Source organism: Podarcis bocagei, assembly GCF_964188305.1.
Source record: "Podarcis bocagei genome assembly, chromosome: 1".
In the NCBI taxonomy this organism is placed as follows: Eukaryota; Metazoa; Chordata; class Lepidosauria; order Squamata; family Lacertidae; genus Podarcis; species Podarcis bocagei.
This window is the reverse complement of record NC_138125.1, coordinates 70,034,332-70,051,640: the sequence shown is the minus strand read 5'-3', so window position 1 is coordinate 70,051,640 and position 17,309 is coordinate 70,034,332. Positions and strand designations below refer to the sequence as shown.

Here is a 17,309-nt window from a genome sequence, read left to right as displayed (position 1 = left end):
TGCCATTCACACATGTTCCCGAGGCCCAACATTGTCCCCACACCACATGGAAAGACATGGCAGAAACAAGCACCTGAACCTTGTCTCTAGCGGCACATTATTACTTCAGTTCTCTACATGAGGCACACAGCAGTCTATAAATATGAATCACTGAAACAAATGGACCATCCATCAACCCTAACCGTTTAGCCATTGGGCGCTATCCAACTAAACAGTTCCACTACTTTGGGATCTGCACTGGAACTTCTTCTCGTCCCCCCTCCCCATGCCTGCTCTAGAGGAGTGAGAGAACCACCAGAAATTTTTTGTGGGGGCAGGGAGACAAGAGGAATGGAATCTGCCCATTATATACAGTGCTGGACATCTTTGGAAAGTTAGGAGTTTGTCTTCACTTTTCAAAAGCAGAAGTCACTTACATGATTCCTTTTGCTCTCTCCTTCCCGTATTGATGTAATAATAGTTTCAGAATAGCTAGTCGATCCAGTCTTGTTATCTGTGGCCTAATATTGCAAATAAACACAGTACATTAAATCAATATTTTAAATTCATTTCAGTTAAACAGAGATATGGGGTGTTTCTAATCCCCATGTATTAATCCCTATTTTTTAAAAAATACCCATTATTTTGAACTATCATCAAGGAAATGATACAAATGAAAGATATGAGGGGCGCACATTTTTTAAAAAAGAAACCATGAAATTTACTCCTTACTATGTAAAAATATTTGGAATACTTTGTTCACCAAACATGCAACAGAAATGGAGGACAGTGTTGCTGTCCAAGGCTGTAACCATTGTAGGAGCATCTCTAGACTACTTTCCACAGACCTCAAGGCGAGTCAAAAGGAGGCTACCAATGTAACTCTATGCACACTTACTTGGGAGTAAGCCCCACTGAACACAATCACACTTATTCCAAGTAGACTTGCATAGGATTATACTGTAATAATACATTTCTGCTCAACTTGTCTACACCCAGCTCCTTCACACTACATATGCCTTTTTCAATGCCTTGACAATTTCCCTTCCATATACGTTGGCTCAGACCACTGAAGCTTTTATAGGCAATAAGCCAACACCTTGGCCTGGGCCCAGATATTGGAAATGGACAAAAGTTACTTTACTATATTGTTAGCACATGGGCAGCATGATTCTGCCAGCGGCTGTAAACTTTCAACCAGCCTTCCAGGGGCAGTATAGTGCAAAAGGTATTATTGAAATCCAATTGTTACCACGGCACAGACAATATAAATTGCAGACAAAATGCAGCTCTTTACCTTATTAATTTCTTGGTGACTATGTATGGTTTTATTTCCAATTTTTGTATCTGTGTCCGATTCATTGTGGTAGTTGGCAGGTAGCTTCTCAAAGTCAAATTCTATCCTTTTAGAACCTTCTTCCTCTGCCTCCATCTAGCAAAATCATGATCAAAACAAGTAATAAATACTAGACAGCATCTAAAGCAATTATTAATTATAGGCACCACTCAACAAATTATGTATATTATTGGAGACTCTACATTCTGCCTACATCAATGTGACCTGGCCCCGATCCCATAACTGTCCAGAAAACAAAGTAACTCCCACTAAAAAAATAGCCTTCAAAGAGGGCAAGGACACAGTTATTTGCAAAAATAATATCCATGACAGACAGCCACAGACAATCAGCTCCAAGGACTGTGAGTACTAACTTGAACAATCAATTAGCGTCAAGCACTGACAACTGACTCCCAAGAGTTACTCTCAGAATGCTGACCATTGACAGCAGCAGCCATGTCCAAACCTGGCCAGCAGCATCAATGCTCCCCACACTGCTGTAATTTTACTTGCCTTCAGAGCAAGCAAAGTAGTCTTCTGGTCTTTGCATGCCCTGAAATGCAGAGTTGGGGGTGAGGGATTTCTTGTTTACTTATCTGATTGGCATACACTGTGGGTCTTAAGCTAGCTAGTCTCTGGGTCTGACAGGTTTGCATGCCCTGAAAGAGTTTTGCAACTAATCTCTGACTGTTCAAACATGGTGATTCATTTTGATGGCTGAAGCAGGCTGTCAAGTTTGCTGAATCTTCATTCTAGGAAAAGCTACACCTGTACATCTGCCTCCCCTGCAGCTTTAAAAGCACAAGAACCCTGTGTGGAGAAAATGTGCTAATCACAATCTAAACACTGGGAGCAAGTCCTACTGCATTCAGCAGGGCTAGATTCTAAGTAAACATGCACCGGGCTAGAACTGGGTATTGCAAAATAATTTCCTTCCTAAAGACAATGTTTGCTGCCTTTTCCATAGGAATGATGTATTATTCCTGCATGTAATGACTAATTATATTGTGATGATTAACAAAACCCTATGCATTCTACTCTGAGGTAAGTCCTGTGGGGCTTACTTTCATGTCAGCATGCACAGGACTGCAGCCTTGCAGGACTTCAACTACCAATAGCTCTGCTTCTTGTTATCCCTGACTCTGACTCTGCATATGGTTGTCTGCTTTATCCTCCACACCACCAGCCACCACTGGCTAATACTACAGGTGGGCGGCTCACAGCATATATCAAAACATACAAAAACATCAAACATTAAACATGTCCTGATACAGGGATGCCTTCAGATGTCTTCTAAAAGTCAGATAGTTGTTTATTTCCTTGACACTTGAAGGGAGGGTGTTCCGCAGGGCGGGCACCACTACCGAGAAGGCCCTCTGCCTGGTTCCCTGTAATGTCACTTCTTGCAGTGAGGCAACCAACAGAAGACCCGAGGAGAAGGACCTCAGTGTCCGGGCAGAACGATGGAGGTGGAGATGCTCCTTCAGGTATACTGAACTGAGACCCTTTAGGGCTTTAAAGGTCAGCACCAACACTTGAATTGTGCTCACTGGGAGCCAGTGAAGATACTTTAGGACTGGTGTTATATGGTCCAGGCAGCCACTCCTATTCACCAGTCTAGCTGCTACATTCTGTATTAGTTTTAGTTTCCAGGTCACCTTCAAAGGTATCCCCACATAGAGTGCAAGTGGGAGATAACCAGAGCATGCACCACTTCGGCGAGACAGTCTGCAGGCAGGTAGGGTCTCAGCCAGCATACCAGGTGGAGCTGGTAGACAGCTGTCCTGGACACAGAATTGACCTGTGCCTCCATGGACAGCTGTGAGTCCAAAATGACTCCCAGGCTGCGCACCTGGTCCTTCAGGGGCACAGTTACCCTATTCATGACCAGGGAGTTCCCCCCACCTGCGTGCCCTCTGTCCCCCAAAAACAGTCTTGTCAGGATTCAAGCTCAATTTGTTAACCACCAACCATTCTCCAACCGCCTCCAGGCAGTTAAGCAACCGAATTGTGCCACCAATAGGAATCCTTTGCAGATTTAAACATAACCTACTGTGTAGCCTTTGGAATTAGAAAATTAAGTATGAATTATACATGGCTTTAGGAACATAACCCCTGCACAAGTTGAGGGCTTACTGTAAACGCAAAGTTATCTAGTCCCATTTGGGTATTTGATGTGTGCTAGAGTGTGTGGTATACAGATATAAAGTGTAACGTAATACTTCTCCTGTCCAGCTAAACCTAGAAATGCTGCAATTTATAAAAATGTTCATGTGACAATTTTTTTCCAGAGAAGGAAAAAGACAGACACACCCATTCATGGGAAAGAAAAGGAAAGAGACAAACAGAATTAGTTCACTGATAAGAGATGGTAAGACTACTGCACTGAAAGTTCTCTTTTCCTTTGTTTGCTACTATTTCGTTTGACGGAGAAGTCAGTTTGCTGTACTTTTGTTATCGCTTGTTAAGGGAAGAGAGTAATCCACCCCTCCTCTTCAATTATTTGCCTATTCCTGTACTTCCCAAGATAGATGTTTGAACTGTCCTAACACATTAGAACTATGGAACTAAGAAACTGTGTTATGTTTGCTTTGAGCAAACAGAAGGCAAACCTATAATCAGGCTAGAGCAGATGGCTAAATGCATTCTCAAGTCAACTTCACCACCCACCTATATTGCAATCTAGAACCAGCCCAGTCATTAGGCAGGGTGCGGCGCTGCCTCAGGTGGCAGAAATACCCCAGGTGGCACCCCCATGGGTACCCTGCCTGTCCTGCTGCCTCCTCCAGTGGTGCATGTTTTTGGCAAATCTTGACCAAAATTGCACAGGATATCACCCCAGATCACTGCAATCTTGCCTGAAATTGGTGGTCAAGTGCCACCACCATCAGGGTGCAAGGTAGTGGCAGGAGCAGGTATGGTGATGGCAGCATCAAGTGGCAAAACAGGAGATGCTACCCCTGCTGCAATCACAATCACTTCTAGGAGGCTCCACTAGGAGCTATTCAAAAACAGGAGTTGGGACTTGTGAACAAGCTTTTTATATCATTTCTGGTAGGAACCACAGGTATAGAATCATAGAATCATAGAGTTGGAAGAGACCACAAGGGCCATCGAGTCCAACCCCCTGCCAAGCAGGAAACACCATCAGAGCACTCCTGACATATGGTTGTCAAGCCTCTGCTTAAAGACCTCCAAAGGAGGAGACTCCACCACACTCCTTGGCAGCAAATTCCACTGTCGAACAGTTCTTACTGTCAGGAAGTTCTTCCTAATGTTTAGGTGGAATCTTCTTTCTTGTAGTTTGGATCCATTGCTCCGTGTCCACTTCTCTGGAGCAGCAGAAAACAACCTTTCTCCCTCCTCTATGTGGCACCCTTTTATATATTTGAACATGGCTATCATATCACCCCTTAACCTCCTCTTCTCCAGGCTAAACATGCCCAGCTCCCTTAACCGTTCCTCATAAGGCATCTTTTCCAGGCCCTTGACCATTTTGGTTGCCCTCCTCTGGACACGTTCCAGTTTGTCAGTGTCCTTCTTGAATTGTGGTGCCCAGAACTGGACACAGTACTCCAGGTGAGGTCTGACCAGAGCAGAATACAGTGGCACTATTACTTCCCTTGATCTAGATGCTATACTCCTATTGATGCAGCCCAGAATTGCATTGGCTTTTTTAGCTGCCGCGTCACACTGTTGGCTCAAGTCAAGTTTGTGGTCAACCAAGACTCCTAGATCCTTTTCACATGTACTGCTCTCAAGCCAGGTGTCACCCATCTTGTATTGGTACCTCTCATTTTTTTTGCCCAAGTGCAATACTTTACATTTCTCCCTGTTAAAATTCATCTTGTTTTTTTTTGCCCAGTTCTCTAATCTGTCAAGGTCGTTTTGAAGTGTGATCCTGTCCTCTGGGGTGTTAGCCACCCCTCCCAGTTTGGTGTCATCTGCAAATTTGATCAGGATGCCCTTGAGTCCATCATCCAAGTCGTTGATAAAGATGTTGAATAAGACCGGGCCCAAGACAGAACCCTGTGGCACCCCACTAGTCACTCTTCTCCAGGATGAAGAGGAACCATTGATGAGCACCCTTTGGGTTCGGTCAGTCAGCCAGTTACAAATCCACTGTGTGGTAGCATAGTCAAGACCGCATTTTATCAGCTTCTTTACAAGAATATCATGGGGCACCTTGTCAAATGCCTTGCTGAAATCAAGGTAGGCTACATCCACTGCGTTCCCTTCATCTACCAGGCTTGTAATTCTGTCAAAAAACGAGATCAGGTTAGTCTGACATGACTTATTTTTCAGAAATCCATGCTGACTATTGGTGATCACAGCATTCCTTTCTAGGTGTTCACAGACTGTTTGCTTAATGATCTGCCCCAGAATCTTCCCTGGTATTGATGTCAGACTGACTGGGCGGTAATTATTTGGGTCCTCTCTTCCCCCCCCCTTTTGTAAATAGGGACAACATTTGCCCTCCTCCAGTCTGCCGGGACTTCGCCTGTTCTCCAGGAATTCTCAAAGATGACTGCCAGTGGTTCTGAGATCACATCTGCCAGTTCTTTTAATACTCTTGGATGCAGTTCATCTGGCCCTGGAGACTTGAATACATCTAAACTAGCCAAGTATTCTTGTACTATCTCCTTAGTTATTCTGGGCTGTGTTTGCTTTGCTGAATCATTTGCTCCAAATTCTTCAGGTCGGGCATTGTTTTCTTTATCGGAGAAGACTGAGGCAAAGAAGGCATTGAGGAGTTCAGCCCTTTCTGTGTCCCCTGTTTGCATTTCACCATCTACTCCTCTGAGTGACCCCACTGTTTCTTTGTTCTTCCTTTTGCTACGAACATACCCATAAAAGCCTTTTTTGTTGCTTTTAACCTCTCTAGCAAGCCTGAGTTCATTCTGTGCTTTAGCTTTTCTGACTTTGTGTCTACACGTGCTGGCTATTTGTTTGAATTCCTCTTTGGTGGTTTCCCCCCTTTTCCATTTTTTGTACACATCCTTTTTTAATCTTAACTCAGTTAAAAGTTCTTTAGATAGCCACCCTGGCTTCTTTAGGCACCTTCCATGTTTCCGTCTCATTGGTATTGCCTGACATTGTGCTTTTACTATCTCCCTCTTAACAAACTCCCAGCCATCATGAACTCCCTTTCCTTTTAGTATTACTGTCCATGGGATCTCACCCAGCACTTCCCTAAGGTTTATGAAGTCGGCTTTCTTAAAGTCAAGAAATTGAGTCCTAGTATGCTTGGCTGCTCCTTTCCGCTGTATAGTAAACTTCAGAAGAGCATGATCACTCGCGCCTAATGATCCTTCCACTTCTACCCCACTAACCAGGTCATCAACATTGGTTAGGACCAGATCTAAAATGGCTGTTCCTCTTGTTGCTTCTCCCACTTTCTGGACAATGAAGTTGTCTGCAAGGCCAGTGAGGAATCTGTTTGACCTTATGCTCTTGGCTGAGTTTGACATCCAACAAATATCCGGGTAATTGAAGTCCCCCATTACTACTATCTCCCTTCCTTTTGCATGCTTGGCCATCTGTTCCAGGAAGGCATCATCTATGTCCTCCGTTTGGCTTGGGGATCTATAGTAAACTCCCACAATGAGGTCTCTGTTATTCTTCTCTCCCTTAATTTTGACCCAAATGCTCTCACTTTGGCTTTGAGGTTCTAAATCTTGGATCTCTTCACAGGTATACACATCCCTGACATATAACGCCACTCCTCCTCCTTTCTTGTCTGGTCTGTTTCTCTGAAATAGATTGTATCCCCCCATTTTTACATTCCAATCGTGGGACTTATCCCACCAGGTTTCAGTGATGCCGATTATGTCATATTTAGTTTGCTGTACCAAGAGCTCAAGCTCATCTTGTTTATTTCCCATGCTTTGCGCATTAGTGTACAGACATTGAAGTCCATTAATCATTCCCCCGTGTCTCTTATTTAAGGATTTTTTCCTCCCACCACTAGGTCTGCATGCTGTTTGCTCCGTTTGGTCTATGACATTTGGATGATTATCTTCATCAATTGATAGACTCCTACCTTCAGGAGCACTGTCTCCCTCCCCCACATTAGTCAGTTTAAAGCCCTCCTGATGAGGTTTCTGAGATTTTTGGCAAAAACATTTCTCCCAACTGTTGTGAGGTGCAGCCCATCGCTTGCCAGAAGTCCATCTTCAAGAAACTGCAGTCCGTGATCTAAGAATCCAAACCGTTCCTGTTTACACCATCTGCGAAGCCAGCTGTTCACTTCCACTATTTTCCCCTCTCTCCCTGGGCCACGTCGTTCAACTGGGAGGACAGATGAGATGACAATTTGTGCATTTAGTTGCTTCAATTTCCTGCCGAGAGCCTCGTAGTCTCTTTTGATCTTCTGGAGGCTATTGCTTGCAGTGTCATTGGTTCCCACATGAACCAAGAGGAAGGGGTATTTGTCAGTGGGTTTTATGATTCCTTGCAGTCGTTCAGTTACATCTTGGATCTTAGCCCCGGGGAGACAGCACACTTCCCGAGACATCTTGTCAGGCCCACAGATCACTGCTTCTGTTCCCCTCAGTAGGGAATCCCCTATCACCACTACACGCCTCCTCTTAGGTTTGGTCGGGGTTCTTCCGTGAGCTGTCCGTTCCAAGGTCGCCTGCACATTCCCTGAGGACTGACTTTGCTGCTCGTCTTCATATACCTGATCGACTGAAATGAGGGAGAGATCCTCAAATGGAGTCTGCTCTTCATCTTGCATGCTAGGGGAGAGGACCTCAAAGCGACTGTGTATTTCTAAACAATCAGAGCGAACCCTGGGCCTCCTACTTCTTTGAGTCACGTTTCTCCATATATCTGGCTCCTGTGTTGGTGAACTAGCCTCCTTCTCAGGGGAGTCCCCTGTCTCCTCCTTGGTGGAGACGGTGTGCTCTGTTGCTTCCAAGAAGAGCTCCAGCTCTCTAATTCTTTGGAGCGTAGCTACACGTTCCTCCAGTTGCTGGACTTTGTCTTTTAAGAGGGCAATCAACATGCAATTGCTGCAGGTAAAGCTGCCTGCAACCTTTGGCAAGATGGCAAACATTGCGCAGGAACCGCAGGCAACTGCAGCTGTTCCCTCCCCCTCCATCTTGAGAACGTGTCGTTGGGGGTGGCTACAGCAGTCCTCCATCATAAAAAGCGTGAAGACAGGACAAATAACTCCCCCCACAAAAAAACCTAGGTCTCCCCCAACAAATGTTTGAGACTAGCTCCCCTAAATCTAAAAGATGGATTAAACTGCGCGTGACCGCTAGGCGCGCGCCGCTGCCCTGCTAGCTCTGATAAGCTCCTCCCACAGCTAATCACCTTCCTCAACAGAAACCCTGCCCCCTCTGACCTTTGCACAGGGAGAACAGCTAATCAGCCACAAAGAAACACACACACACACACACAAGAAAACCCTTTTTGCTCCTTCTTCAACTGCTGCCCTGCTAGCTCAGGTATGATTAGAAGTATGGTATGCTAGGTATGATTAGAAGTGAGAGAAATTCAATATTCATTCCCACTTCATGAATAAACAGATTAGCCATGTCCTCTTATTCCGCTCTCAGTGTACTCATGGTGATAGATTCAGACCAGTTTAAGCTATTGCAAGAGTCCAGAATTCAGGGCAAGGAGGTGTTCACATAACCAGGGATCAGGTCTTAACACAAACGGCATGCCAACCCATATGAGTTTATTGGCAGCATAGATTATTACTGAACAGATTAAGGATGGAATTCAACATACTATTAAGGAGACCATTCCATCAGTGCAACTGTTCCAGTTTGCCCAATGGAGTGACAGCCCTTCCCTTTCCACCATGTGCAGTTCTGGAGATTTTCAAGACCCTCCAGAGCAGTTTTGGGGGAGGAGGTACACAGGTGGAGAGGGGGAAAGCCCTGTTATGCTAGTGGGATTCCTTGCTCTGGCTTCAGCTAGCAGAATGGGCTAACTGGGTTGGCTCTTATTTTCCAAATAAGAGTCAAACTCTACTCATGAATAAACACTCCCATCTTCCCATGTGCATAAGTACACTGTTCAGTTCTTCAGCACAAAGGACACAGACTCTGTTCAGGGTTGCAGCAATTTTAACAATGTATGTCACATGTTCAACTTTAGGGAAAGCATGTGATGTGTTATAAATCAGAATTGTAGTGTTGGGTGGACATTGTTTATATTCCTTACCGACTCTCCTTTCCATTTACTACTATCACTTACATTCTTGTGTGCTGAAATATCCAAAACCAAGCTACAGTGTTATGGAAAAAGGAAAAGTGTTCTTACTGTGTAAACCTAATACACTGAAGGATCATATGATGGAAATTCTGGCATATGCGTAATAATACTTAGCTGTTCCTACATTACAGGAAACTCTTCCTAGAGGTCTGTTTTCCACTGAAATGGGAGTTCACACATTGTAAAGAAAAGTATTTAGCAGGGGCCTAATCACATCCAGAATATATTAAGTGCAGGCAACAAAATCATTTCTGTTTCATCTGCTGTATGACACATCTTTGAATTAAAGGTGTAGTTTGTCACACAGCAGAACACACATCTTTGACATAAGAATAATTTTTAGTGCTCTGTTCTACTAACAACCTACCTGACAGATCATTGCAAAGGGCTGTTAATATACCAGTTTCTGTAATGATTATTACATTTTTAGTCTTCCCATAAAATAAGTTCCCTGGTGACATAAGCAAAATAGGATTAAAACAATTGAAAAATGGAAACAAACACAAAAGGACAGAGCCAGCAGAGACTGCCATCCACAGTCAAATCACTTAAGAGTGCCAACAAAGCTTTGTAAGGAATACAAATGATGTAATCTACTCAGCATCCTATTCTAAAATAAGCTCCCAAGCCCTCTGGACCAAGACAGTTACTTCCTAGTACTCTCTCTCAGGTACCCTCCTTTTGCTCCCTGTGCATGTCTTAAGCTTTAACACCTTGCACAAATTAGCTAACACAACACTCCAAGATACATTCAGCTATACAATTGCTGGAAAGCCAGAATTAAGTTTGAATCAGATGCTCATTGTGATACAAAAGTCTTTTAATGAATCCACAGAAGCTAATGAAGACCTGTAGGTGTCTGGATTTAATAACAATTCAGATATGGATGGACAAACTAGAGCTTTAACCCAGACAAAATAGAAGCATTATTGGTCAGTAGAACAGAAGATCAGGAAACAAAGGCTCAGACTGTATTGCATGCGATTGCACTTCCCTTGAAGACTCAGAAACAGTACGGGTGTCCTCCTGAATCCATCTCTAAGCCTGGATATGCAGGTCCCAGTGGTAGCCAGGAATTCTTCTGCATAAATTGAAACTGGTGTGCCAATTATGCCCATTCCTAGATTTGTCAGATCATCTTCTTATGTTTTACTACAAAATGCTAAATATGGGGCTCCCTTTGAAAACTGTACAGAAACCTCAGCTATCGGAAGCATGTGACTGCCTTCACTGACTTCCAATGTGCTTAGGAGCACAATCCCTCTATAGCTTGGAATCAGATTACTTTAAAAGACCATATTCTCCCATATAAACCTGCCTGGAGTTTGTTATTTTCCGGAGTGGTCCTTCTCTCAGTCCCTCCAGTATTCGAGGCACGTATATATTATGTATTATGGCTGGTTTTGTTGTCAGTTGCCCTGTGTGGCGTGTAAGCATCTGTATAGGATATAAATAAATTTGGCAGCAGAATGAGGAAAGGGCCTTCTCAATAACTGAACCCAAGCAGTGGGGCTTCCTCTATGGAGTCTCTCTTTGACTTTCTGTTATCAAGGCTTTTGGCCTGTGGGCTGACTTTATTTATGGCTTGCCTTAATATTTTAATGTAGCCTCGTTAGTGTCATTGATTTATTTTACCGATAATGAATGGATTGGCACCCAACAACAAATTTTTATATTTTATTGTGGAGCAATTATTTTCAATATGGGTTTGTTTCATTACTCATTTTAAAGAAAGGCATTATTTACTCACAAACTGCAAACCTATTTTAAGGCTTTTATTTGGACAGCTGAAGTCTCATTTCAAAGCAAACTGACACAGCTATCCAGTAACTAAAGTATGGGGTTACAACTTGCATGAACCAGCAATTCAGCAATTAAACTGAGATTGGGATTAAGTCCAAGGCCATATGTAATCAGACTATGTCTTTTGTGTGTGTAAATACGGTAGATTTTTCTTGGTTTTACAATTTCAAATTCAACAATTGTTTTCCATCAAAAAAAGAGAATGAGAAATACAAAATATACAACATGGAATATAAGAACTAAAACAAAAAACATCTTTTCAGAAGTTCTCTTTAACCTCCTGACTTCCTTCCATTTCCTTTCCTGGTTCTCATACACACACACACACACAGAGAGAGAGAGAGAGAGAGAGAGAGAGAGAGAGAGAGAGAGAGAGAGAGAGAGACTATGTCAACAGGAAGTAAAGCAGCATAGAAACCTATAGCTTTTTCAAGAATGGACCCAGAAGTGTTACAAAGGCAGAACTTTAAAACCAAATATAGTAGTCAGATTTAAATTTAAATCAATATAATTTAATCACACCCATGTTAACAAGAGCCCTCTTAAATGTATGTGTTAGGAAAGAGATAAAAGTTTTTCCTTAGAGAAGGACCATTAATTGTTCTCCCTTATCCTATGAAACATGAAAGAGTAGGAGGAGGACAATGATTTCCCAGATTCCTGCAGCAAAGGGAAAAGCTGTAACCAGTGCTTCAGTTGTCAACACATTTCTGGAAGGCATGCCCAATGATTACATTGTCATTTAGTTCAAAGTGCTGGAGGGTGCCAATAACAGAAAACAAGGCAACACTGATATCTCACCAGTGTCAGTGAAAAATGTTTTAAGAGAGCTAGAAGCAGAAGGTAGAGGCAGTTTATAGGTACCATGACCTTTACAAAATTAAGTGCCAAGGGTCAACCTTGCCTGGACATAATTTCTTTTGATAAGGAAGATTTTTGCCTAATCCCAGATGCCGAACTATGAGCTGTTCCCATCTACCCAGAGAGAGAAGGAACCTGAATAGAGTCAAAAAAGCATTCATCATTTCACATATCCCAAACCTGAACTTGACACAGATTCTAGGCCAAACCTGGGCTCAAATAAGCAATGGATGTATAAGGAAGGAAGGAAATAAGGAAGGAAGGAAGGAAGGAAGGAAGGAAGGAAGGAAGGAAGGAAGGAAATTGGGGGTGTGGTGTTTATCTTCCAATCTAGAGTTTTCAGAGGAGGAAATGCAACCATGCAAGAGTAAGCTATTAAAATTCAGGATGAAGAAAAGTGCAACCATATTCATTTCAGTCTCTCAGGAAAACAAATTTGAAACAGCTGGATTACTCTTAACTATACAAACAGAAACCTTGTTCTCTCCCTCCTGCTGCTCCATTAAAACCACTGAAATTTAACTACTGGAGCCCCACAAGACAGGAACCATTAGCTTTTTCACAAAGAAGTTGCAAACATATCTTAAAAACAACAACAACTGCTGGCCAAGAAAATAAAATCTTCAAGTTCAGACAGTAAGACTTTCACCCTCTTTTCTGTCCCCTCCTCAAACACAAGCTACTTTTAATATTTATGTTCCTCAGCACCCACCCTCACTTCTTTGGATTGTTGCCAGTGTTAAAGGTGAAGAAAAATACATCATGCATACACAACCCTGTTAAAAAGCTTTTACTGTAACTCTTGAGAAACTGACATTTTCAAATGCAACTTTGGATACTTGTTTCCTCTGAACAAGCTTTTATTGTTAGAAGCCAAGTTATAAACAATTGAACTGATGGGTAGGCATGCAGTTTGTAGCGAATAAAAAATGCTGTGAAGCAGCAGGATAAAGGGAGGAGAGCAAGCTAAATCTGGAGAAACAGACATTATGATAATCTCTCAACAGAATAATTATTTCTGTGCAACAGTGTACAGGATGGGGAAAGGTTCCCAAACCAGGAATCATAAACAGTGGACAATTAGCAGGGACATAAAGCAAGTATTCAATAACATCCTTTCCAGCCAATTTCCCGTACAACAAATTTACACAGATTTAATACATTTGTTGGGGGAAGATGCAGAAAACACAAAATCAAGCAATGCCTTCTTTCATTTAGAGAAGTGTTTCTGTTGAGGGTTACTACATCCAACCAGCACCAGCACTCATTTTGCCACTGGAAAAGTATGCTTTCCTGTTCCTTAGCTTATACCATAAATTGCATGTGAAATATTCCAGGGTTGTAAAGTTAGGACTCTCACTGCAAAAAGGTAAGGTTTCTGGAGCAATAATATGGAGGTGGGTCATATCATACTCAAGACTAGATAGGTTTCAAGAAGCCATTTCTATGTTTCCCTTCAGGTCATGTATAAGTTCATTTGAGTTTGCAGCTAAGCTCCATTCATTCCTAAAGTCTTAAAAGAATACTCAACCAATTATTTATTTTTAAAGAAATGTAATCTAAGCATACAAACTAATATCTCCACCGTGAATCTAAACGAGGTTCAGATGAGCTAGCTGCGTTATTATAAAACTTAGGCAAGCATTTAAAATACTTGTAAACACATAAGCAACTTTGAGGGTCTACTGGAAGGCACACATATGGGGGGGGGGTTTCCTATGTTCAACAAGGCTTACTCACTAGTAACTATACTCAGGACTGTAGCTATCTCTTTCCTCCCAAAAATCTTTGTTTCCTGTAGGACATAACTATCAGTTTAGAAAAGCGCTGAGCAAATTTCATCCCTTGCATTAAGATAATTCTCCCCCGCCCATGGGATGATAATGGGATATAGTACTACTATTGCCAATGTAACCTGTTCATATGGATCTTCCATATCACATTCAATTGTTCCTTCTTGTCTTTTATGCCACTCAGGAAATCTATAGCCATTTCCTGCTGTAACAGTATGTAATGACGATGGTGGAAGATGCCCCTGGGTCCGGAAGATAACAAAACCATATTCTAGATATATATATTGGCAGAAGAAGGCATACTTAGCAGTATCCAGAACTGGAAGGTAAATGTAAAAATGCAAGTGAAATGTAACAGTGGTGTGTAATAAGCCTGCCAGCATTGCTTCAAAAGCAGATCAGCCATCCACATTTGCTGATTTTATCCATCATGAAATTAGCAGGGGCAGGAGCCGCATATCGGGCTGTGTAGTAGTAGTTTGAAAGCACCCCAGACAACTAACTGCAGCAAATCCCTCACATTATCAAAATGTTTACTGAGGCTAGGGAACAAGGTCAAACTACACCCCCACCCTAGCATTATTGGCCAGAAGAAACATATGCAACTTCAGAGAAAGAAAAGAGGAACGGGAACAGCAGCTAATGTACTCTCCTTTGTGCAAAGTGAAAGTGGAGATTTGTAGATGACAGGAATGGATGCCTAAAGCCTGCTTCTTCCAAGCTCTGCACCTGGATTCATGTGAACAATGAATAACTTATTTGTACGGTATCTGCACTTCTCATGGTGTGTGCATTTTAGAATTGTGATTAAGTGCCCTGTTCTCTCACATTCTTTCCCCCACCCTCTCTTTTGGCTCTGGCATCTACTACTTCTGTTGAAAAGTGTTACACTAGGAGACCCAGTTACTGTAAGATTCTTTGAAGCTATGCTGTCTGCAGATATTTTTAATGTCCTTCAGCAAGAACTCCTCCATTACTCACAGATGCCTAGAACAGAGAGGATGCAAGTGAACTGTTGATGCAGCAATACTGAAAGGTGGACATAGCTCTAAGCCTGTTTCCATATCCCCAATGGTTTGCATGCTCATTATCCAGACAAGTAGCTCAGGAAGAGAACCCGTATTATCTAAATGCATAGCCTGAACAGATTGGTCCAATTCCTGACAAACAAGCAAAAATCCACCAATCCACCATTTAGGGAACTCTGAACACAGTTTCCCCCATGTTTTGCCACACTCTCATTGTCCTGATCAACCCAACTGTGGGTTTTCAAGCAAATATTTCAAACAAACTAGTTCTGTTTTGTATGTTAAAAAAAAAAGTCACTCTGCTTAGTATTAAGGTTAACCTTCTGCCCATTTCTCATCCACAGCTGTACCAATCGATCTGGACAGCAAGTCTCACCTCTTGGACTGCATTCCTCAACTTGTACTGTGTGTCCTCCATCAGCTCTTCTACCTCTCGGAACATTTCATTCAGACTAGCTTCATCCTTGGGAAAGTTTAGTAGTACTTCTTCAGGCTGCTCATCTCCATCTGAAGCAGGAGCTGCATGGGCCACCCCAAAAAGGACAGCCAGCAACAGGAGCTTTGAGCCAAGCAGGAACATCCTCAGAAATGTCTCACCAACTCCCTGGAAATAAATGAAAAAAAAAGAAGAAGGAACTGAACCCATTTTCATGACACAGGGAACACACACACCTTTCTTCCTAATCCTTTAGTGGTGTGCAAACCACACAATGAAAACACATTTTTCTGCAAAGAATTCTGCGCACTGTAATTTAAGGGATACTGGGAAAATTTGCCAAGCGGTAAACTACAGTGCCCAGAATTCCTTGAGAGGAAAATGCGCTTTATAGGTATAGCAGGTAGGATCCAACCAAGCATATTGAATCCTCATTGAATAGTAAATGGCTTTGGGATGCCTCATGGAAAGAGTTTCATAATGATAAGTTGTTCCCGGGGTTCTCACCTTAAAGTTTTTCCCCACCCCAAAACATTTCTGCCCACTTTGCAATTCTCCCAGGTTTGCTGGTGCTTCCCTCTTACGTGCAGGGGCTGCTGTTTTGACTGCAGAAGGAAGAGCACTTATCCCCGAACTTCAGAAACGGATATGCAGTAGAAGACTATGCATATCGCTGGGCATAAGTTTTCATAGACCACACACACCCCAGACCACAATAACGCGTGAAGCATTTACCAGCACCACCCCTCCTCCTCCCATCCCACCTCTTCGTTGCTTCAAGGGAAGGGTGTTTGGACAGCCGTCTTAAGGAGGCAGCTGTAAAGAGCGAGGACTCCGTGCTCTTGTTTTATTAAAAAAATTATTTATTTGGTTTTTCAAATTATAATTTCAGTTAGGACGCCCGTGCTCTGAACTCAGGCGAGGGACGCCTGCAGCAATGCCCGCGCAACTGAGAAGCCCTCAGAAACACACGTTGCAGCAGCGCGACATCCTCAGACAACAGAAAGAACCCAGGTGCCTCTTATCCTGCAGGAAGAGCCCACCAGGAAGAAGCGGAGGAACACGAACCCCCTTCAAGTTTCTGCAGGACAGCCCTCCCTTCACACGTTGCGGGGTGGAGACGGAGGAGAACAACGAGGGCCGTTTCCCCAGCAGCCAGCCCAGCCCAAACCTTGGACGACGACGGCGAGGAGCCCACTCCTGCCCCTCTGTCCTTCCCGCTCCTGGGCGCGCGGACTCCACTCCCGCCGAGCCCACGTCAGCGCGCGCCCAGGGCGGCCGCCTCAGCCCCGACCCCACCGCGCGCGCCGCCTCCTCCTCAATACCTGCTTCTTGCAGAGCCACAAGCTCTGAGGCAACCGCTCTCTCCCGCCTTCGCGTAACTCCAGGCCAGCGCGCACGGACCGCGGGGCGCCACAGCCGGCCTCTCTTCAGCGGGCTGCCCTGCTTGGGTGAAGGATGCTTTCCCCCACCTCCGGAGTTGGCTACTCCCGCCCGACTGCTGAGGAAGGAGACGCCAGAATCCTCCCTTCGCCCCAACAGAAGCAGGCGGCTGTGGCTCTGGCTGCTGAGCAACGTTCACCGCTATTGGCTGCAGGCGAGGAAACCCAAACAGGCGCCAACAGGCAACCACAGATGAGATGAATGAAGTGGGAGGAGCCAAGGGACTGGGGTCCGGAGGGGGGCGGGAGGACTAGGAGCTGCCCAGCTGCCACATTGATTAGTTGGTTGGGGTTGCTGGGGGCTGCCTAGCCACGGGTGAAACCTGAAAGAGGAGGGGGCACATTGTCACTCCCCCTTCCACACAAAAAGGGGATCCCCCGCGGGCTGGATGAAGA

The 17,309-nt window shown here is 43.8% G+C and overlaps 1 protein-coding gene across 3 annotated transcripts in view; it reads right to left on the bottom strand.

Moving 5' to 3' along the window:
* Window positions 1-17,086, bottom strand: part of DKK3 (dickkopf WNT signaling pathway inhibitor 3) — a 29,502-nt gene extending 12,416 nt beyond the window's left edge. The window contains exons 1-4 of one of the 3 annotated variants that reach the window (XM_081183849.1): window positions 16,797-17,086; window positions 15,412-15,639; window positions 1,277-1,411; window positions 417-500 (exon numbers count right to left, since the gene is read on the bottom strand). In XM_081183849.1, the coding sequence (XP_081039975.1) occupies window positions 417-500; window positions 1,277-1,411; window positions 15,412-15,615 (423 nt within the window). In that variant the 5' untranslated portion in view covers window positions 15,616-15,639; window positions 16,797-17,086. The other 2 variants (XM_081183850.1, XM_081183851.1) reach the window with 2 other exon arrangements.
* Between the last annotated feature and the right edge of the window lie 223 nt (window positions 17,087-17,309).